Source organism: Mus caroli, chromosome 1 (assembly GCF_900094665.2).
Source record: "Mus caroli chromosome 1, CAROLI_EIJ_v1.1, whole genome shotgun sequence".
Classification (NCBI taxonomy): Eukaryota; Metazoa; Chordata; class Mammalia; order Rodentia; family Muridae; genus Mus; species Mus caroli.
Window position 1 is genome coordinate 127908423 of NC_034570.1, and position 23327 is coordinate 127931749.

The 23327-nt window shown below is 40.5% G+C and overlaps 1 protein-coding gene across 4 annotated transcripts in view; it reads right to left on the reverse strand.

Annotated features, from left to right (window-relative positions):
* The window catches only part of Camsap2 (calmodulin regulated spectrin associated protein family member 2), a 77429-nt gene that overhangs the window by 22504 nt on the left and 31598 nt on the right, over nucleotides 1-23327 (reverse strand). For 2 of the 4 annotated variants that reach the window (XM_029476035.1, XM_029476040.1), the window contains exons 3-7: nucleotides 14509-14670; nucleotides 8041-8124; nucleotides 7583-7615; nucleotides 3578-3719; nucleotides 3178-3317 (exon numbers count right to left, since the gene is read on the reverse strand). In XM_029476035.1, the coding sequence (XP_029331895.1) occupies nucleotides 3178-3317; nucleotides 3578-3719; nucleotides 7583-7615; nucleotides 8041-8124; nucleotides 14509-14670 (561 nt within the window). The remainder of the gene's footprint in view (nucleotides 1-3177; nucleotides 3318-3577; nucleotides 3720-7582; nucleotides 7616-8040; nucleotides 8125-14508; nucleotides 14671-23327) is intronic. The other 2 variants (XM_021175974.2, XM_021175928.2) reach the window with 1 other exon arrangement.

Sequence of the window (23327 nt, forward strand, 5' to 3'; positions counted from 1 at the left end):
AAAAAAAAAAAAAAGAAAATGAGTATTTATTTTAAGGACCTTGGTAAGAATTGTCCTAATAACATAATGGCAATAATTGGCCACAAGATGGCAGAATTGTAGAAATATTTTTTCTAGTAATTAAACTGGAGATTATTTCATTATAAAATTATAATTAAATGACAATAAACTGGTCATATTCCAGAAATGGCACAATAATTTAAAATCGTCTTTCCATTTATTTTTTAGTCAGATTCTCCCTATGTAGCCCTGGCTGATGTATAACTGGCAGTGTAGATCAGACTGGCCTGTAACTCCCAGAGATCATCCTGTCTTTATTTTCCTGAGTGCTGGGGTTAGAGGTGTGCGCCACCAACCCTGGCCTACTTTTTAAATATATGAAGCATGTGCCTGCACGAGGGTTTGTGCATGTGAGTGCAGATGCCAATGGAAGCCAGGAGGGTGCCAGAGAAGTTACCAAGACTGGAGAAGTCTCGCAAATCTTCACACCTTCACCAATATCCAACACCACATTCAGAAAAATTACGTTTGTTTTATAGTTACCCTAATCATCCTTTTCCTGACTCTATAATGTGCCCCTCAGCATCTGTGTGCAGTTGGTTCCAGGGCCCATACAGACACCACAGATTGATGGATGCCTAAGTCCCTATGTAAGCTTTGCAGTACATGCATAGAACCCATCCGAACCCTTCCATGGGGTGCTGGTTCTCTCCCCCAACAGTGTGAGTCCTGGGACAAAATTCAGGGTGTTGGGTTTAGTAGTATGAGCCATTACCAGCTGAGCCATCTCTCCAGTGCCGACAAGACAGTTAAAATCACCTCTACACTACTTACAAATAGTTAATAAAACATGTAAATAATTATTACAATGAATCATTTAGGGAATGGCTGGGAATATGGGTCAGTGGTCCTGAGTTTAATCCCTAGCCCTGAAGAAAAAAAAAAAGCCCTGAAAAAAAAAAACCTGAGAAAACCTTTCTCAGGTTAGAGAGACACAGAGAGAGAGAGAGAGAGAGAGAGAGAGAGAGAGAGAGAGAGAGAGAGAGAGAGAGAGAGAGACAGAGACAGACAGAGAGAAAAGGAGAAGTAAAATACTTTTTGTAACTTTACCCTGAGTTAACAATTTCTTAGGAACTTTGTTTCAGTAAAAACAACAAACTCTCAACTACCTCCCTTTCAATGGCTCACTTATATTACCAAACACTTAAATGTATGCCCCCACTACAATGGATAATTTCTAACTTTTCACCATCATAAGCAATCCTTTACATGCCTTTCGATGGCCTCCCCTGCCCTCTAAATAACAGTTTGCCAAGTGCACTGCAAGGGAGTGCTAGGCTCTATCTAGGACACAGCCAGACCTTCTGATGCTCTTTTGGGTGGTACTTAGGATCCAGTACAGGCACTTGCTCAGGCAATGTCCAACAGCCCTATAAGCAGTCTGATCCCGACCTGTATTTCTATAAGAGGAAAGGGCAGTGCTCATTGTCCACTATTAAAAGTTAAAGTGAGAATGAGGTGCCGAGCAACATGCACCAAGCAACCTCTCTCGCGCTTAGAGCCTTAAGATAGAGCTCTGCATTCAACCTCGTGGCTATGCTTATAAGGTTCTAAATGTCAGGATTAATGGTTTACTGAAAGTCTATATTCTGTTCTGTTCTCCAAAATGGACAGGAAGGAACACTACCAAACTTAGTCTACACCAAACTAATGTATAAAACAAATACATCTTAGGTGTCTGACCACTTTTCACATTATAGAAGTTGTACTTATACTTGGTGACATATGCTAGAAAAGTCATTAGTAAGATATAGTTAGTAACGGTGTAGGTAAACCTTCAGAATTGATTAATCAAGGTTTTCCATTTGATGTGTCAGAGTAGGGAGTGACCATGAGTCACTGCGACTACTGCCCCATTTGGAAATGCTTTTATCATTGGCTCTACTTTCTGCCTTTGGAGATCCTGAAATGGACAAAGGAAAAAGAGGAGATACTAGAGACTACGAATTCAAGTGTAAGAGACAGGAGCATCATCATGAGAGGAGCTCTTGAGCACTTCCAAGTACGACTAGCACTGGAACTCTGACTAGCTCAGCAGAAAACTTACCTCTAAGTCAAACCTCTAAGTCAAACTAAATATATAAGACCATTTATTCCTAAAGCTTTGAAACAGAAGCAGCACATGGACTGACAAAATTAATATTGTTACAATGACCAAATTACTGCCGTGATCTGCAGATTCAATGTAATTCCCATCAAAATTACAGAACTAGAAAACACAATCCTGAAATTCACCTGGAAGCCCCAAGCCCTGAAGAGGCAAAGCAACCCTGAGCAAAAAGCACATTGACATCTGATTAAAATACACCAGAGAGGCTAGAGACGGCTTGGCTGCGGGAGAATAGACCCAAGCCTGACACCCCCAGCATCTCCAGAAAAGCAAGGAGTAGTGGTCCTATCTGTAATTCTACACACACGCGCACGCACACACACACACACACACACACACACACACACACACACAAATACACATGCACACCAAAGCTTTTCATTTGATTCTCTAATTAAAACTCCTTCAAGAAAAAGCAAGGCTCATTACTGTGCTTTGTTAGAAGGGTGTTTCATTACAGCCTCAGGCATCAACCTAACTCAAGCCTCACCATCATTTTTCAGAACGCTGGAATTACTGGCATACACCCCCGCACAGCTTGCTTTTAAAGGAAGAGTCTCATCTTTTGTTACATTTACCTATGATCAAAAACCATTTAATGGGTCATACTCTACTCTGCCCACACTAAAACAACAGATCAATTTTATAGACAACTTTTTGTTTGCCTTTACAATGTACAAGACTTGTAGCTAACAACGGATTAAATTTAAAGAAGAAAAAGCATCCCCCTCCCCCAATTCCTCACTGATAAAGTTATTTTGTAACTTTTGTTTTATATTCAATTCTTTTTGGAGCTAGACTCTGCTGGATTTCCTGGCTGGCCTCAGACTCAGTACAACCTCAGGCTGGCCTTGAACTCCAGCTCTTCCCACCCCACTTCCCTTCCCCCCTTCTATTGCTAGTCCTTCAGGAGACCCAATCTGGCTCCTGTGGTACCACTGAGACCCCAGTTTGTTGCAACAGCTTTCAAACTTTAACAAAAGGCAAGCGAGAATGATTGAACTTACCTTTATGGATGAAGCAGCATAAAGCATATCTTCCAAGCTGAAATGGCAGCAATGGTTTAAGTATTCTTGGCAAAATTCCTGAATCAGCTGTAGATTGTACAGACTGTCAGCCAAAGACATAGTTTCTTTCAAACAAATATCTTCAAATAGAAAAGGGGATGGCTTTGGGTTAGCCATGAATGCTTCATAACTATTGACAGTACAAATACATAAGTATGTAAAATGTGTTTAACAAACATGTATTTATAACTAATAGCCATTAGACAGAAAGTTCTCAACGTTTTCTCAGAATTATACTTAAATGTTCCCTTTAAAACACCTTCATTAGTTATTAAATATTACGGTTTAAATATTTTTTGCCATCTGCCCACACTTTAGAATCCCTCCCTGAAACACCTACCCTCTAGCCGGACAACAGCAGGGCAGTAGAAGTGAATGAGGGCAGCTAGCGCACAGCCGTCGGTCCCGTCCTTCAACAAGTTTTCCACCAATGGAATGCAAGGCAGTTGCTTAAGCAGTGTTTGTTCCTTCCTGTAACGAGCCTACGACAGAAAGAGTTCTAAATAAATACTACACAATTCAAGGAAAACAAGCAGACAAAACCAGAACTGTAGATTCTAGTTCTTAGTCACATTAGAAGATATAAACAGGAGAAAGAAGAATTCCCAACTACACAGCTTTTTTGTGGGGAGAGGGCAACAATACTATATATTACCAAGGTTAAATTTATAGCAATAACACTAATTTCTTTCTCTGTTTTTGGTTTTATGAGACAGGGTTTCTCTGTATAGTCCTGGCTGTCCTGGAACTCACTCTGTAGACCAGGCTGGCCTCAAACTCAGAAATCCACCTACCCCTGCCTCCTGAGTTCTGGGATTAAAGTCTAGTAATTTCAAATCTATAAACTTAAGATAACATTTTAGCAATAATATCACATGGCATTTACTTTACAATAGTTACACTACCACAAAACAGATCTGAACACTTTGCATTTAAATCAGTTTTGTTCATTTACTGATTAAATTTTCATTTACTTAATATTAGAGGAAAACCTAAAAGTTCTCACACAAAGACTTTTTAGCTTTTGAAGAACAAAGGTATCATTTGAGAAAAAAATAATTACTATAAGAGCTATCAAAATTGGTGAGTGGCAAAAAATACTATTTACAAAGGAGCCCCAAAGCAGTCTGTTCTGACTCCCATCTGAATGTCCAGGGCACCAGACCTCAGAACCAGTGACAGAGCCAAGTGGTAGGGTTGGGCTCCCTTAGAAAAATAAATCTTTGCTTTCTAAAAATAACTTTATGTGGCTCAATAAAGATGTTAAGGCAGGGCAGGCAGATGTCTACAGAATGAGTTGCAGGACAGCCAGGGCTATGCAGGGAAACCTTGTATATAAAAAAAAAAAAAACCAAAATAATAAAATAAAAATGTTAACACAGATCTCTAAAAATGAGTTCTATAAAATGCTATAAAAAGTTAAGAGAAAATCTCTTGAGCCATATTACTTGCATTTGCATCCTGGTTCTGCCACTTACTAGCTCTGACTTTGGACAAGTTACCTAAACACTCACTTGTCATTTTCCTCATCTGTAAAATGGGGACAGTAAAACCTACTTTGCAGTACTGCTGGGGGACTTAAAAAGACAGACACACAGTGCTATGTACACTCCTGGGCACACAGAAGCAATCAGTACAGGCTGGCCGTTATTAACTAGAAGCTTTCCTAAAGCCAAAAAGAATAATGCTTACAATTTACTAATGCTACATAAAACTTTACATTAACAATAAGTATGAACTTTTTTACATAGGCTACTGATATTTAGTAGTCATTTACAAAAAGGTTTATTTTATGTATAGCGCCATGTAAATATATACACCATATGTGTGCCTTGTATCCATGAAAGCTAGAGTGGGTCAGATGCTCTGAACCTGAGTCACAGAGGGTTCTGAGCCACCATGTGGGTTCAGGGAACAGAACGTGGGTCCTCTGCAAGAGTAGCAAGTGCTCTGAACTGCTGAGCCACCCTCCAGCTGTAGGTGTCTTTTAAAGAAAAGAACAAATTAATTTTTTCTTCAATTTTATCTAAACTGTCACCTCAGCAATTTATAATTAAAATACAATTGTGAAAAATGCTTGTGGGAACAAAAACAGAAAATTTCAAATTTATTGAACAAAACACTTAACACATGAAGGTGCAACTCGATTCTTTTAAATGGCATACTCCAGAAAACGTATCATCAATGAAGAAAAGGCGCATATTTCTGCTTCTTGGAAAAAAAAAAAAAAGCTGGAGGAGTGCAAGGCAGACATTATATCCCTAACTCATACATCATCTATATTTCAGAAAACAATTATTTCCATGTGCAAATCTCTCACATAGATCCACTTCTCCATTCTCTTCATTCTGGGGGCCATGGTACTATGTCTATGCAGCCTAAACTGCCCCTCAATCTCAATCTCCTGGCCTTGGCTTCGAAACGCTGATGTCACAGCTGTGAGACACCTTGCATAGCCTAACCTAGACTCTTTGACTACTGACTTTTTTATCATCCCTAAAATCCTTCATTGTTGCTGTGAGATCATTCAAAAAAGAGAGGAGAGAAGAAAAAGAAGAAAGAAAATCAGCCAGTGGTAAGCTCTGCTCCAGCCCTGCCTTCTTTTTCTCTAGTTATCTAGCACGACAGCCATAGTGAACCAACTTAGCACCGCAAGCAAAACTGGTTTGATGTATTCTACTCCCTCTGGCAATTAGCAGCATGTATGGATGAGAAGTGTGTGTGTGCATGTGCTGACAATAAAGCCCTATTGGAGTGGCAATTATATATGGCAGGCCAAAGCATTTCCTACAGATTATACCCAATAAAAATCCACACTGAGCAAACAAACTTTAATGTGAGGTTTGTACAATTCCAAGGTAAGTTTATTTGTATTCCACGAGTTACATGGAACCTTTAAATACTGAATATGCCTTGTGTTTTGTATTGCATCCCAGGCTGGCCTTGAACTCACTACATAGTCAAGGATGATTGTGAACTTTTTTGGGGGGTGTTTTTGAGACAGGGTTTCTCTGTGTAGCCCTGGCTGTCCTGGAACTCACTCTGTAGACCAGGCTGGCCTTGAACTCAGAAATCCGCCTGCCTCTGCCTCCCGAGTGCTGGGATTAAAGGCGTGTGCCACCACCGCTGCCGGGCGATTGTGAACTTCTGATTCTCCTGCTTCTGCCTCCCAAGTGCGGACACTACAGGTATATTACCACTGTACCTGACTTATGCAAACTCAGGAAGCCCATTTTTATAAATTCACTGCACAAAAATATTTCATAGTCTTTTTACAAACTTAAAAATCTGGCATTCAAAGGGATTTAACCATATTTTAAATCAATGATTAAAAATGGTGATTTTTAACATTATATACGTATATATAATTTTAATTACATATAACATAATTAAATATAACATATAATATACACATGTGTATATTCATATATATGCATGTTATATATATGCAAGTGGCGAACCACTTGCATGCCTAGTGCCTGCAGATGTCAGTAGAGGCCACTGGATCCCCTGGGACAAGAGCTATGGATTAATTGTTAGCTGCTCTGTAAGTGCTGGGAATTGAACCCACATCCCTATAAAGAGTAGCCAGTACTCTTAACTGCTGAGCTAACTCTCTAGCTCACTAGGCTGTATGTTTTTATCAGGACGGTGCCTAAGAGGTCTTAGAATACTTTAACTGCTCACACTTAACCTTGAAATATCAATCATAGGTCAACTCAAGAGTTTATACAGTGTAAGTGCAATACTGGTGGGGACACAGATAAGCTTTTAATTTTTATCAAACAGTAAAGTGTTGTTTTTATATAGGATAATAAGAAAATTGTTTTGCCAAAAATAATTTAAACATTCAGGCAACTGACAAGATTATTCAAATTCACTTTTATGAAAGTCTTTACTAGTAGCAAGATTTTGTCTCCATACTTGCATTAGTAATAATGGTCTGTGAATGTTGTGGTGAGCAAATGTGCTTATTCTTTAAAGTGTCCTTAAAACTGACTCGACCCATTATTTTTTATTTTATATTATGAACATATCTTAAAAACTGATCACTTGCTGGGCATGGTGCCGCACGCCTTTAATCCCAGCACTTGGGAGGCAGAGGCAGGGGAATTTCTGAGTTTGAGGCCAGCCTGGTCTATAGAGTGAGTTCCAGGACAGCCAGGGCTACACAGAGAAACCCTGTTGCAAACAAACAAAACAAACAAACAAACAAAAAAATCCTGATCCCTCTACTTAGTGACAAACAGATCTATATGAAATGACGATAGCAGCAAGCTATGAATAATACCACCAATACCATTACAATCTGGAGAGAAAAATCGAAGTAGTGAGGAAAACTTACTGGAACCAGTTTCCAAAACCATTTGGAAGGAGACTTCAGAGGAAGCATGGAGGAAGACAGAGAGGCAGGAGGTAAGGAAAGGCCACTCAGAATCACTTAAAGATAAACCCGTATTGTTAAAGTAAAAGGATTCTAAGGTTAGAGTCTCAGACAGTCGTGCACCGACTCTAAGAAGGCAATAGGCTTTCTGAAGGGAAAACATTCACTCCAATAACAGCAACATAAAGCCAACAGCAATGTAGCTGACATGACTGGGAATCTAAATGTTAATAATTCTGCTATCTCACGGTATCCTACAGAATTTATGTTTTACTCTTTAAACACTAAATTCATAAGTTTCTAGTCTCAGTACAATTTAATCATTAGTGATTGTTTATTTTGTATCTCCTAGGATAATTTCTAGCATCTATAAAATATATGATATATCATCATAATACATGTCATATTGCAGTGCATACCTTTTGGCCTCCTGGAGCTTCAGCTGGATGGTGCTCTTTAGATTTTTGTTCTTGTTCCATTATGTCTTTCAAGTGTTCATTTACCTTAAAATGTAAAAATCATCTTGAATTTCATTAAAATATAGCAATAAAATCACAGTTAGATTCCCAATACCAAGTACTGTGGGGCAGTGGACTGTGCAGTCTAATCTCCAGTCGAGTACAGGTCTTGAACCCCCGGGGGGCCTGGGGTGGGGGGATTGGACCCAATGGGTGGTGATTTCCACCTACGCAGGACGGAAGGTGTTCAATCATGTCTCCTGGAGACCTGGCTCCTGTTGAAGTTACTGCCCTGACAGCCCCCACAGGAGAGGTGTGTGACTATCAGTCATGCAGATAATGTCCCAAGCTTCTGGCATTCTGGCTAGACTACACCCCCACACTTACCTGACTATAGCCAGATATGCTCCACCCCACAGTTACCTGGCAACAGTAAGATAGCCCAGCCCACTATAAGAGGGGCTACCCTCCTCGCTCTCTTTAAGCTCTAACCTTTAAGCTCTAACCCAGTGCTCCCCTCTCCCCCTGCCCTCTCTTCCCTTTAGCCCCAGTACTAATGAACCACCCTGAGGCCCTATTCTGTTCTCAGCTCTTCCACGGTGTCCAGTGGTGTCTGGGATGCCTGAGGCTAAGAACCTGGTACCTAGGACTGCCCCTGTCCACCAGCCACTGAGCTAGGATCCATGGCTTCCTACAGCCAGACACCCACCTGGGGCGGCATGGAAAGCATGCTGCAGTCCTTCCACATCCACCCACTCGCTCAGAGCACCAAAACTCTGGTGGGTCGCAGGTTTTCTCCCATTCCTCCTTCCCCCCACACTCACTGTCCCGCAAAGTACAAGTAACACTCAAATAAAATACCATTTCTACAACTAGAAAACAGTACCCTACATGGAACTTATCTAAAACTCTAAACTCAGTTCCATAAATTACACAGTAGATTGAGCACCTACAGTCCATCAGAAACTGTTCCAGTTTTTGTTACAGCTCCGGATATACAGCGTAAGTAAGAGCTTATTATACTTTAACATGTACTGTACTACTAGGCATTCAACACACAAAGCCCATCTGCAATGACAACTGTAAATTCTGTACAGAACACAAGCAGCAATGTCCATGTAGAGCTCAATGGTCGCGCATGAGGCATCACGTGTGAGACCCTGCGCTCCATCCATAGCACCAAATATGTAATTTATGCATGCAGGTGTGTAAGAACCCTGTAAAGGTAAACAAAAACAAGCGGGAGGAGGAAAGGACTCAGCCTTAGGAAGAAATGAACACGGTGGACTGTATTTATGTTCCTATGGGTGACTCAGCCTATAGTCATCTGGGAAGAATCTCAGAGAGTAACTATCTCCACTGAGTGGACATGTCTACAGGAGACTGTCGTAACTGATGTGGGAAGATATAGCCCACTTGAGGGTGCACCACTGACAGGAGGTTGGTGGTGTGATGGTGGGAAAGTGCTGTGTATGGGGGTGTGTGGGTGTGGGTGAACTGTAAGAGTGGAGACACTGAGTACAGCACAAACAAGCATGCAGTATGCACTCATTTCTCTGTGCTCCTGACTATGGGTATGATGTGACTGACTATCCCTTCCTTGATTTCCCCACAATGAGGAACTATAACATAGCTGAAATAAGCCCCTTGCTCTCTAAGTTACCTTTTGTCAGGGTCTTTTATCACAGCAACAGAAATGAAACAGGACACGGGGCCTCCTTACAATTGATACAGGAAAGAGTGACTAGAACTTAAGCAGAGAAGCTCGCTCACGGGCTTGAAGAGCAGTCTGACACTATTAGAGTGGTACATGTGTGGGAGAGCATCCTGGGAAGAACAGGGTCATGGTTAAGGAAGACCAAAGTCTACACTGGTGGTTCTCAACCTTCCTAATGCTCGGACCCTTTAACAAAGTTCGTCAGGTTATGGTGGCCCCAAACCGTAAAATTATTTTGTTGCTACTTCCTAACTGTAATTTTACTAGTTATGAATTGTAATATAAACATCTGGTATGCAGGATATCTGATACGTGACTCAAAGGGGTTGAAACCCATAGCTTGAGAACCACCAGTCTACTGATAATTCAGCCTCAAATTTTTGGCTACACCTTGAATTATGTATACTTTAAAAAGAACCCACAGACCCAATGGAGGGAACACCTGCTGGAAGGTCAAAGAAGCTGCTACCACAGGACAGGCAAGTTGGTGTTCAAATTCCATCAAATAGTGGAGTGTTCGGTATAAATACCGCGGGTTTCCATGGAAATTTTAGAATGATAGTGTGTGCTTCTAGAGAGGGCTGAGTTTAATTTGGGGGGGGGGGAAGTACTGGATTTGTCAGCATGGAGATTTTAACTAACCATGGAGATTTTAACTGACCAAAAGAAACAATTTCAGGAGGGTATGAATGGAGATGAGAGAGTGACAAGAGACAGTTAACCAATTAGTAATGTCTACAGGAAGTTCAGTGGGGTTTGGAGTGATGTATTTCAAGTTCTGAAGGAGAACTACTATAGCCAGTCCAGAGCACTGTGCCAGCAAAGCTACTTGTCACAACTGAAGCGAAGATAAAAAATTTCCATAATAAAAAGACTAATGGCAGGAATCAATATACAATTTTACAATAATAACTCTGACTATTAAGTCTCACCTTCACACTTGAAAGACAAATACATACACAGCACAGTGTATCAAACAGCAGAAATCATGTACTTGTCACCTCCAAGAAACACGCCTCACAGGGCAGTGCTGGCATGTGCCTCTGATCCCAGCACTCAGGAGCCTAAGGCAGTAGATCTGTGTGCTCAAGAACAGTCTGATTTACAGAGGGAGTTCTAGGACAGCCAGGGAGACACAGAGAAATCCTGTGTCGAAAAAAAACCCAAAGCAAAGCAAAGCAAAGCAAGACCACTACTCATGATAAAGTAGGCACTACTTTAGAACATCAGTTCTCAGCCTTCCTAACGACACTTAAAACAGTTCCTCACGTTGTGGTGACCCCCCCCACCCATAAAATTATGTTGTTGCTACCTTATAACTGTAATTTTGCTTCTGCTATGAATAGTAATGTAAATACCTATTAGATACATGCCCACCAAAGGGGTCTCAACCCTTTGAGGATCACTGCCTTTGGAGTGATAGGATGGAAAAAGACATTCCAAGCCAACAGACCCAAGGAACAAGCAGGTGCTGCTGTTTTTGACAAAACAGAATTCAAACCAAAACTTTTTTTTTTTTTTGGGGGGGGTCACTTCAAACTGGTTAAAGAAACAAGAGGAAGTTACGTAGGTACATGCAATTTTCATAAAGCAAACATTAGTAGATGAGTGAAAAGTCACAAATTAACCCAGCACAGCAGTGGTTGACTTCAGCACCTACTTTCACCAACAGACAGGTTATCTTGGCAAAAAGAATCAACAGAAAAACATCTGAATGATGTTCCACAGATCAAATGGATTTGAGATGTATATTCAGAATATTCCATGCATACATGGCAAAGTATATATATATTTTTCCAGCAGTCCATGGGATTTTCTTTTAGAATGTATCATACATCAGGACACAGAACAAATCAACAAATATCTGAAAACTGAAATAATTCCTTGTATTCTACCTTATCACAATGTACTAAGGCTATGAGCCCTACAGCCTCTAGAGCTCATGGAGAGATTAAGCCAAACAGAACTGACTGAGGAAGGAGACCTAAAAGAAACCAAGGGGGAAAAAAGCCTAGAACCAAATGACAATGAATTAAACATACCCAAATCTACAGAAAGCAGTGACCGCAGTCCTGGGGGGTGGAGTGAGGGGGTGGTGGGAATGACTTATGTCTCCAAGTCAGAGAGATCACAAATAAATGTCTTAATGATATTCCTTAAATCTCTGGAAAAAGAAAGACAAGCCACATCCTAACTCAGTATTTGGGCAGATAGCAGTAATGTCAGGGCAGGAGGAAAGAAATGAAAACACCAAACAAAAAGAGCAAAGATGAAGGAAGTGCAGAGTTGGTCCTTTGGAAGGACAAACAAGACAAACTCAGCCAGACTAGCCACGAGGAAGAGAAGACACAAATTAATAAAACTAGAGATGAAAAGGGAGACATTGTAACAGATGCCAATGGAATTCAGAAAATCCTTAGGTCTTATCTAAAACCATGTTCTCATTAAACTGAAATCTAAAATAAATGGATGAATTTCTAGGTGCACATGACCTACCAAAATCAAATCAGAATGAGATAAACAATTATAAAAGAGCTAACAGTGGTGAGGCTGAAGCAGCAGTGAAAAATATCTCAGATTTAAAAAAAAAAATATATATATATATATATATATATATATATATATATATAGTCCAGGACCAGATGGATTCACTGTTGATACTTATCAGAGTCTCAGAGAAGAAGCGAACTTAATACTTCTCAAACTACTCCATAAAACAGAAAAGGAAGAAACATGGCTAAACTCTTTTTACAAAGCTAATACTACTCTGACATTCAAAACAGACAACAGATGCAACAACAGAAAAGAAAATTACAAACCAAACTCCTGATGAATATAGTTACAAAAGTTCTCAACAAAATATTTGCAAACTCAGCTCAAGAACATTAAAAAAGATCATAACTATGATCAAGATGGCTTTATTCCAGAGATACATAGATGGATCAATATAGGTAAATTAATAAATGTTATAAATTACATAAATGGACTCAAGGACTGAATTACATGGTCATCTCCACAGGTACCGAAAAAGCTTTTGAGGAAATCCAACAGCTGTCCACATTAACAGAGGGGCTTGAGAGAGAGGGCTATGGAACTACAGAGTTCTCAGAAGAAGACGTACAAATGGTTATAGACATTTTTAAAGGTGTTCAATATCATTGGCCATGTGCACACCCTGGGCTGGCTCCCTGTGGTGCTAAGTGGACGCCTTGCTGGAGTTAATTTTCTCCTCCGCCACGAGCACTTACTGAAGCAACAGTGCTTCCACTTAGGCATACGGCCACCCCAGCCACAGGCTTCTGGCCCAAGTTTACATTACCAGGCATGAATTCCCTCCTCCTATGAGTAGCCATCAAATCCCATCCATGACTGCCATGCCACTATTGCATCCGTGGGCATACCTGCCCAGCAGGTCACCTGTCAAACTGCCTTTTAAACACTTAGGTTTATTCTCACAGGTCTATGCTGCTTTCCACCTTGGTCAGAGATGCTCCTTTCTGTGTGGGCAGCATTGAAGCAGAGACTGGAGTTAATAAGTGATTGTTGTGTGTTCATCCCTAAATGGGACATCTCTTTAACTCCCTGCCCCGAAAGGTTCAGGGAACATCTCAGAAAATGGGATAGAAGCAAGAGCTGGAGGAGGGGAAGACCGCTGTGAAATGCTGCCATCTGGGTGTGATACGGCCACAGTACTCAGGACCTCACAGGACCCGTCACTGCTTCCAAGCACTGAGACTACAGCTAGGCTGCCAGTTCTTTGCAGCTTCAGAAGATCTGAACTGTGGATTGATGCTTATGCAGCAAGTGTTGTACGTCCTAAGCCATCTATCTCTCCAGCCCAGTTTAGCCCATGACAAGCTCATGCAAGCAAAGGGAGCCCAGACACCTCAAGATGTAAGTTCACATTTGTTCGGTGCCTGTCCACAGATCTAGTTTAATTTTCTCTGCAATGACAACTGAATGAAAGTAGAGCCACCTGCATCTGGTGGCACAAGCCTGTAATCCCAGCACCTGGGAGACAGAGGCAAGAGGATCTCTACAAGCTTCAGGTCAGTTAGGTGCACACAGTGAGACCTTACCTCAAAACAGAATGCATGGATGTAGGTCAGGAAGAATTACGTACTCAAAAGACAAGGAGAGCAATAAATTAAGAACGTAACCAGTTCAAAGCACAGACCATAAAAATCTCCAAGAAAATGAATCCATGATCAATATGATTTTTGTCTAATTTGGTTAAACAAATCTAAGACTCTCCCAATCCAAAATGTGTGAGAATTATGCCAGCCAAGAGTAGTTCCTGCTCACTCTGTGGCCTATAGTGAGTGCAGTGCCCTGAGTTTTGTACTAATCTGGTACAAGCTTGATTAGCCCTGAGTAGCCATTATTAAGAATAAGTAAAACTACAGATACTCTTAGGTATATAGAACTGCTTTATCACTGCAACACTTTCATTTAAGACCAGGTCTCCGTACGGCCCAATCTGGCCTTGAACTCAATGACTCTCCCACTTCAGCCTCACAGGTGATGAGGTTACAGATCTGAGCCACCACTGTGTTCAGCTTTTATATTTTTAAAAGTAAATTATTTCAAGTAAATCGTACAACTTTAGCTTATACTTTGATTTAAGACAAAGAGCCAGGCAAGAACAATGTGCAAGCAAGGATTTCAGTTTTCTGTTCTTAGAACCATAATCCAATCAAGTACAAGCCTACCTTATTTATCCAGTACATGACAGCATCCTCAATATCATAGGGCAGATCTGTGGCTTGAAAAAAAGCTGAATACTGCTGAGCACATGCAATTACTTTTTCTATGCTGATCATCTCTACAGTGTAAGCCATCATTAGAGTATCAATCATAGCCAAATGTGCACTCTGAAAATAGAAAAACACAAACAATTTCAAGATTACACTTAGAAAATTGCTTCATTGTAACATATTAGCATTTTCTTAAAAACAACAGTAAAGCCAGACTACAGACAGGTGTTAAGATAGCACAAAGCATGCTGAGATAACCAACAGGACCAGACTCATTTGATTACTCACTGAAGATCTATGCTAAGATGCTCAGTATCTATTCAAAGCCTCTTCTCCTCTTTTCTCTTTTTAACATTATAATCAATCACTTGTGTATCACCTGCAATGAAGTTTACAAACCCCAGCATCATCTCTGAAAAACCTCATTTTCAAACCCATGTAGTATAATTTTAAAGTTCGAACTTTAAAAGGTACACCTTCAATTCAGACTACAAAGTTCCACTTCTGAATAAGCAACAACAAAAAACGTGTAACTGATTCTCTTGCTTCCAAATTCTTTCTCATCTAACTCCCTATGGCACAGGACTTCCAGTAATTCCATAGGCCTTTTTATCCTTCTTTTTTTAAATATATGAATCTGTTATATGATGGTTTTTAAAACTACAAATACTACAAAAGCATATAAATGAGGACTCTTCTGCTTCCCAGTGGTGCCTTCGGTTTGGTTTGTATTCTTAAAAAATTAAGGTTAATATATACTAGCTGAGTATAATGTTCACAATGTCTCTTATCTTTGGCTTTACAAACAGTGCTGCAGCACTGTCCTCTATGGGATAATTACTTCCAGTGGGGCTACTGGGTCCAATCCATTTAAGTTCTGGTAGGTAAGTTACACCAGTCTTACATCCCACTAAGAATGTTATCATCATATTTCTACATTTTTAATATTTACTTTCTCCATCTACATGAAACGCTAAGAAACTCTCCCACTTGTCTGACTCTATAATTATCTGATTGTTGCTGGGCATGCTTTTATGTGGTTAGCAACTATCTGCATTTCGTCTTCAAGAACGCCCATTATATCTTTTGCGTGTTTCTTCCTTTGGGACATTATCTTTTTCATTTATTTGTAAAGAGTTCATCATATACTGGGTACGACGTTGTTAACTCCAAAAAGAAATCACTTTAGTATTTTATATCAAAAGTGAAATATAAATGTCCCACAATGAGTAATTGTGGTTAGATTTGGCTACTTTACAGTATATGAAACGTATATAATAAAATTAGTAAAAAATAAAACATGCAATAATGTTCTCTATATTAATACGTCATATATATGAAATGGGAAATAAAAACCAATGAATAAAAGTACCTTATACAGCATGCAAAAACACACATTAAATCTACAGTTTATGCCAAGAGTTGGGATACTAAACACAAAGTATAATTACTTAAGTAGTTTTAAAACAGTCCAATTCCCTGATAGAAGAAACTAAGAAGAAACAGCATTTTTCATACTTTCACTTTATGAGATGGGGTAAGTTATGAATAATGTAACACAAAGTATATATATATACATATATATGTGTGTGTATATATACATACACATATATATGTATATGACAAAGAAAAGATCACATTAAAAAAAACCCTCAAGGCCAAAGGTAGAGCTTTTATGGTCTCAAGTAAAGGACACTTAGTTTGTTATCTAAACACATTAGTCAGATTGATATCAACAGTTAGCGCTGTTCCAAACCGTGCTCTGTTCAGCTCGTACTGTTTACTGCTTTCAGGAGTTTTAGTAAACTCATTTAATATAACAGCCTTTGAGTTAAGCACTACTGTAAGTATTTTACAGGGGGAAAAAACCCTATGTAATGGATCTGCAGTTACACAGCAGGCAGGCAAAGCAGGCAGAAGACAACCACACACCATTCTTGCAGACTTAATGCCAACCTATACTCCCAGTACTACAGTAGAAGCAAAGTTCCCTCCTGAGGACACTAGGTGGCAGAGTGAAATTCGGTATTTAGGAGTAAGAGCAAAAAATACTGGTTATGAAAAACAAAAACAAACTCAGGCGCCAGGCAGTGGTGGTGCACGCCTTTAATCCCAGCACTTGGGAGGCAGAGGCAGAGGCAGGCGGATTTCTGAGTTTGAGGCCAGCCTGGTCTACAGAGTGAGTTCCAGGAGAGCAAGGGCTGTCTCGAAAAACCAAAAAACCAAAAACCAAAAAACCAAAACCCAAAACCCAACAAACTCAGGCAAGCTCCACGTGCAGCTTACTAAAAGGGAAAAGGATGCTGGGCTCCACGGTCCTTGATTTTGGTGAAAGCTGAAGTATCACCCAAAGGCCAACAGCAGGCTCTGTATCTGCATTACAAGGAGTGGATTTTTATTACCTTCAACTAGTAAGAGTCTAGGCAAAAATAAGTTACACATTATGTGTGAGAAATGAAGAGCTTTGGGGCTGGAGAGACAGTCCAGTGAGTAAGAGCTGTTGGTGTGTGTGCACAAGGATCTGAATTTGAATCCACATCACCCACATAAGAAGCTAGACATGACCACACACCCAAAACCCCAGCACTGGGAGAATGGAGACAGGCGGGTCCTGTCTGGAACAGCTAGCTTGCTTCCAGTTCAGTAAAAGACCCTGTATCTAGGGAATAAGGCAGAGTGTGTCCTCTGGTTTCCAGACTTGCACTCATGAGTACAAGCACCCACATACTTATTTGTGCCACACACACGCATAACACAAATCCTTGAAAACTCAGACATGAAGAGTTCCTAAGTGTTGTAAGAAGGTCACAAACAAAGTGTCAAGGCTACATAACTAAGAGAGAAATTCCTAACATCAACACTGATCTCAATCCCATACAGTGCCTATACCTACTAAGCCCAAGCCCTTTAAAGGGGCAGAGGAGGGAACTAAGACTTCGATTATAAACAGGAAGTACTTGAGTCATTCTACTGAAATGGCACATACAGACTTTCTTTTAAAGAGTTAATCCCAATTTGTAATTAATACTTCACATATATTAAAGGTTTGCTATCATGGTTCATACTTAACCTTAAATGGTAAATGAAAAATGTTTAATGTGGCTATTCTAGATAGACATATAAAGAAACTGTGTACCAGCAGTCAAATTAATACAGCATGTAGTTTAAAAGGCAATAAGTTTAAAAAGCATCTTTTCTAAATATGACCAACGTCATCAAAAGATGATAAAATTTCTGGTCTTAAATCCTAGGTTAATTAAATGAGCTCCAACAAATCCCTAGTGCTATTGTGCTCCAATGCCCTAAGCTGCCAAATCAGGTAGTGGGAGCAGTGTAGCATAGTTTGTACATCAAAGACTAAAGGACTTGCTGAGCAAGGTGAGATGCACCGCACATCCCAGAGCACAGATGAAGAGCAGTGCAGGTTCAAAGCTAGACTGAGCTACACAGAGCCCTGTCTCAAAAAGCCCAGGGATGTCGTTCAGCGTACACTTGCTTAGTATGACCGAGGCCCTGGAGTCAATCCCAGAACTGAAAAACAAGTAATGTAGTGCATATCAAGAATAGTGCTTGTGGAGATCTGAATGAAAACGGCCCCCACTACAGGAATGGCACTATCAGGAGGTGTGATCTTGTTAGAAATGTGTCACTGGGGTAGGGCTTTGAGGCTTCAGATGCTCAAGCCAGGCTCAGAGACACTCTCTTCCTGCTGTCTGCCAACCCAGATGTAGAACTCTCAGCTCCCTCTCCAGCACCATGTCTGCCTGTGCACCACCATGCTTTTCACCATAACAATAATGGACTCTCAGAACTGTCAGGCAGCCCCAATTAAATGTTTTCCTTTATATGGGTTTCCATGGTCATGGTGTCTCTTCACAGTAATGAAACCCTAACTAAGACATTGTTAGGACATATTTTTAAAAGACATTATGCCATGACCAGCTGATTTTTTAAAAATGAGAAATACAATGGTTCAATATGTGCAGCCAATAAACAGCACACAGACAGACAGGAGCAGAAACCGCATAATCATCTCAATAGATGCAAAAGGAAGTCTTTTAACAAAATTCAACATCCCTTTAATGACAACAATAAAGCTAAGCTAGAAGGGTCACACTTCCACATAATACAGGTACGGAGGACAGAGTGACAGCCAGATCAGAACCAATGAGGAAAACCTGAAAGCTTATTATTCCCTGAAATAAGGATTGAGCAAAGAACATCCACTCCAAATCTTCTGCAGCAGGTACTGAAAGCTTAGCCAAAGCAGTGTTGTCAGTCAAAAAACAAATAAGAGGGATGGAACCAGGAGAGGAAGAGATCAAACATCCCTGTAGGAATGGTGCCTGATCCTATAGTTAAGACTTCAGAGAGTCCACCTGAGGATTCTCAGCTCTGAATAAACTCCATCGGCAATAACGAAGTCAGTGAAACAGAAGTGAGGGGAAACAATAACCTCACAAAACAACTCCCACAACCAAGATATTAAATACGTGTGGAAGACACTAGAAGGCAGAAGACCATGTGCTCAGAGGCTGGCAGAATTAACACTGTGACTAGCTTATTAGCAAAAGCTATCTTCATATGCAATGCAATCCTCTTCAAAACCTTCACAGCACTCTCCACAAGAAGAGAAAATTCTACATCTCACAGCAAAATACAAAAGACCCAGAATAATCAATGCAACCATGAGCAACGAAGAGGAACGCTGCAGGTACTCACTACCTGACTTCAAATGGCACTACAGAGGCTCAGCAGTAACACAAACCAGGCATCGGCCGGCAGAACAGCTCAGAAAGCCTAGAAGCAGACCTGCACCTGTGCAGCCACCTGATTCCTAGTAATGAGGCCGAAAGGTGAGGGACAAGCCAGCCTTGTAAACAGTGCTGCTGGTAGAGCAGATGTGCACATGTGGGAGAGGAAACTAGAGTAGCTGAAAAGACCAAGCCCCAGTGCTGACCTGAAACTAGGGGAGACACTTCAACATCTAAACCTGAGAGACACCTTTCAGAATGACTCCAAAAGCTCTGGAAATAAAAGCAGGAGTTCAAAGACATGAATGCGTCGAATTAAAAAGCTTCTGTACTTCCGTAGAGCAAAGACATAAACTGCCAGAGTGAAGAGAGGAGAGCACACAGAGCAGGAGGTCTTTGCTAGACACTCGCCTGACAGACAATTAATAGCCAGAATATAATAAGCATCTCAAAAAAGTCACACATCAAAGGAGCAAATAATTCACTCAACAAATGGGCTAATGAATCAGACACTTTTAAAACTAATAAGTATGAATAGCACATACACACATGAAAATGTGTCCAACATCTTTAGTCATTAGGAAAATGAAAATCAAGGTACAGCTATAGTTCATTTCATCCCAGGCAGGATACATAACATCAAAAATCAAGTGTAGCAAGGCCATGGAGGGGTGTGTGGAAGGAGGGAACTCATAGCACAGTGGTAAGAATGTGAACTAGTTCTAGGTACTATAAAAATTCAGTTTGGAGATATCTCAGTTACTATTCTATTGCTGTGAAGAGACACTATTACCAAGGCAACTCATAGCAGAAAGCATTAGCCCACCCTCAGTGACACCTCCTTCAACAACGTCACACCTCCAAAGTTTCCCCATAGAGTTCCACTAAATGTGGACCAAGCATTCAAGCATAAGCCTACAGGCACCATTCTCACTCAAACCGCCACAGGAGGTTCCTCAACAAATGAAAACTAAACCCCACACCACTTTGGGGTACACCAAAGAGAGTCAAGAGTCACTTTCCTCTGGAGGTGCTGTCATACCTACTCACAACAGTCACATTACACAACTGGCCTGGGGAGAACCAATGGATCAAGAAAAATGTACACACACACACACACACACATATATTTTATTCAGGCATAAAGAATGAATTGTCATTTGCAAGAAAACTGGAAACATAAAAAGTAAAAAGGGAACCATTAGGATGTAGACAGGGGAGGGTGGGGTGAGGGGATGGCTTGGGGAAGCTGATCTAAGTACATTATATGTATGTAAGAGTAGAGAATGTCATAATGAAAACCCACTGCTTTGTACAATTAATCTAAGCTAATTTTAAAAGAAAAGTGTTAGAGGTTACAGAAGGTGTCAGAATAAAAATGAACTGCAAACTCTCAGGGGGAAAAAGCCACACACTCCTGTAGAAAATTCCACAAGGACGACTGACAAATCTGTAATTGTGAGAAGTTATAATGTTACAGATCTGGAGCCAAATTATTTTGGACTGTCATTAGTTCCTTTTCTAACCAACCCGCTTCCTTTCTCTTTGTTGGAGAAAACAACCTTGTAGTTAGTTATACATGAAACTAACTCACAAGCTAACAATGTGTTTAGATAATAACTAAAACTTGCCCCCATTTTGCTATTACCTGTCTACCTACTATACATGGTAAATGCTGCGATTTATGACTTCTCTTTTGTTTTATAGCAATAAATTTCATGAAACTGTTTCCACAATAGAACATGTTAGTTATGGCAACCCGAGTCTATGTTCTTAGGCCTTAGTCACTCAGACCTTGCTTAGGATAAACACGTGTTCCTTATGTGAGATGACACTAGTTTCCTCTGACAGGATAGATGGACAGATGGATGCCAGCAGACTGTGTGAGCAGAGAGGATCTCATGCCTAACTATATGAGCGGTCACTCTCAAATAAACGTATCCTTTGAACATTAAGCTGTTTTCATTGTATGTTATGTAGGTGATTCATAAGATATTTGAATCATTTCTAAATAAGCTAAAACACTGAAACGTCAGTGGAAAAATATACTTAGGAGTGCATTTGCCAAGTATGCCTGGCTTCTTAAACTCTGCAAAGAAGACAAGCTTGGGAGCTACAAATAAAATACTATACTTCTATAGTATGTTATGTGTTCATAACCTTGGACATACAGTCCAGTGTTTAATTAAACCCAAGTGCCTCTCTATCCGGTAGGAAACCCAGGTTGTTTACATGGCCACATGGTTCCCCATAGAGAAGCTATCACTCTGAAGAGGACTGCCTTTACCTTTGGCAATGAGCCTAGGAAAACAAGCATTTATGATTTGCTGAAGTAAGTTCTTATGATTTGTGATATCTTTTTACTAGGCTTTAACTTTCAATCTTGAAGAACTTAAATGTTTTTCTTGAATTTATTTGTTTTTCAAGTCTATTTGTGTTTCATTTTGTGAGACAGGTCCTGTTAAGTATCCAAGGCTGGCCAAGTACTGAGGATGCCTCCAGAATGCCAGGATTGCAGGCTCGGGTCACCACCAAAGTCTTTTCATTATTCCTCTGATTACATGGCTGACTGCCCTGACAATTTATTACTTTAATGAGCACCCAAGACAGTTGCTGTACGAGAAGAAAGGGTTTTCTTTGGCTCACAGTTCTGAAGGCTTTGGTCTGCCACTGGCCTATGGCACTGGCAGCAAGTCATGGCAGGAGCTGTGACAGAACACCCTCACCCTCATGGCAGGAGAGTCGAGGAGGTTACTGGAGTTTTACTGTTCCCTCCCAATGACCTGAAAACTCCTCTCAACACTGTCACCTTAGGGATCACTTTTAACACACAGACCTCTTGGGGTCATTCAATGCCCAAACCATTCACAACTGTTTTTCCCAAAAATCTATAAAGCTGCTTTGATGAAAGTGCTTTAAAACTGCTAGACAATTTTCACTAACTTCCTCAGGGTTAGAGCTCTGAAATGACTTCTTTAAAGCACACATTTGTATTAACGCTCAGAACCTCATACAATGTATTTTGATCCTATTTCTCCCCACCTCCTCCCTGATGCAGCCTCACCTCCCCCAATTCCTTTGTGTCGTCCTCTTAACAATTTTCCCTTTTAATTTAATAGCATAACTCCAATGTGTGACGCGTACACTTCTAGGTGTGAATTAGGCCTTTCTGACCTAGAAGTAACTTAGATGTTTACAGGTGACCACCCATCTTATCTACAGAGACGTATGAGGTAGCATGCTCTCAAGGCACACTGCAGACCTTTCATTAGTGTGAATGTGTGAAAGATTACCTGACAATTCCTAAAGTTTGAAGGCATGGGGCTGTCAATCACAAGTGGGTGTATACTATGAAAATAACTGACTAGTCTTGTCAATTACTAGGCTTTAATCAGAATTTATTCAAACTACTCCTTTTGTTATCCACTATCTTCCCTGCTGAATGTATTTTCACAATCGAATTCAGGAAGAACTATACAAAGTACTCACCAACACTTGCTTCGCAACCAATAGCTAGAGTGAGCAACTATCCAACTCAGCCCAAGGCATCCTTTAGTCCACTACGCAACTTTAGTAACAATCTTAATGGAACAGTTTGTTCACTCTGTAGAGGTGACCTCTCACCCTCTACTTTAACTCTGGTTCCATATAGGCATGGGTACTAGAAGACAAGCTGATCCAGACTACATAGTGGCTAAATAGAAAATATCTGTGTCCCAATACTACATACTGCATCTGAATAAACTTCAGTAAGGAAGTGGGCTAAACAGATGCAACCGGGCTCACCTAGTTGCCCATACACACCGAGACTCATGACCCAAAGCTAGTAAGAAAGTTGCTTTGTTATGCTCTGTACCGGCTAGTTTTGTGTCAACTTGACACAGCTGGAGTTATCACAGAGAAAGGACCTTCAGTTGAGGAAATGCCTCCATGAGATCCAACTGTAAGGCGTTTTCTCAATTAGTGATCAAGGGGGAAAGGCCCCTTGTGGGTGGGACCATCTCTGGGCTGGTAGTCTTG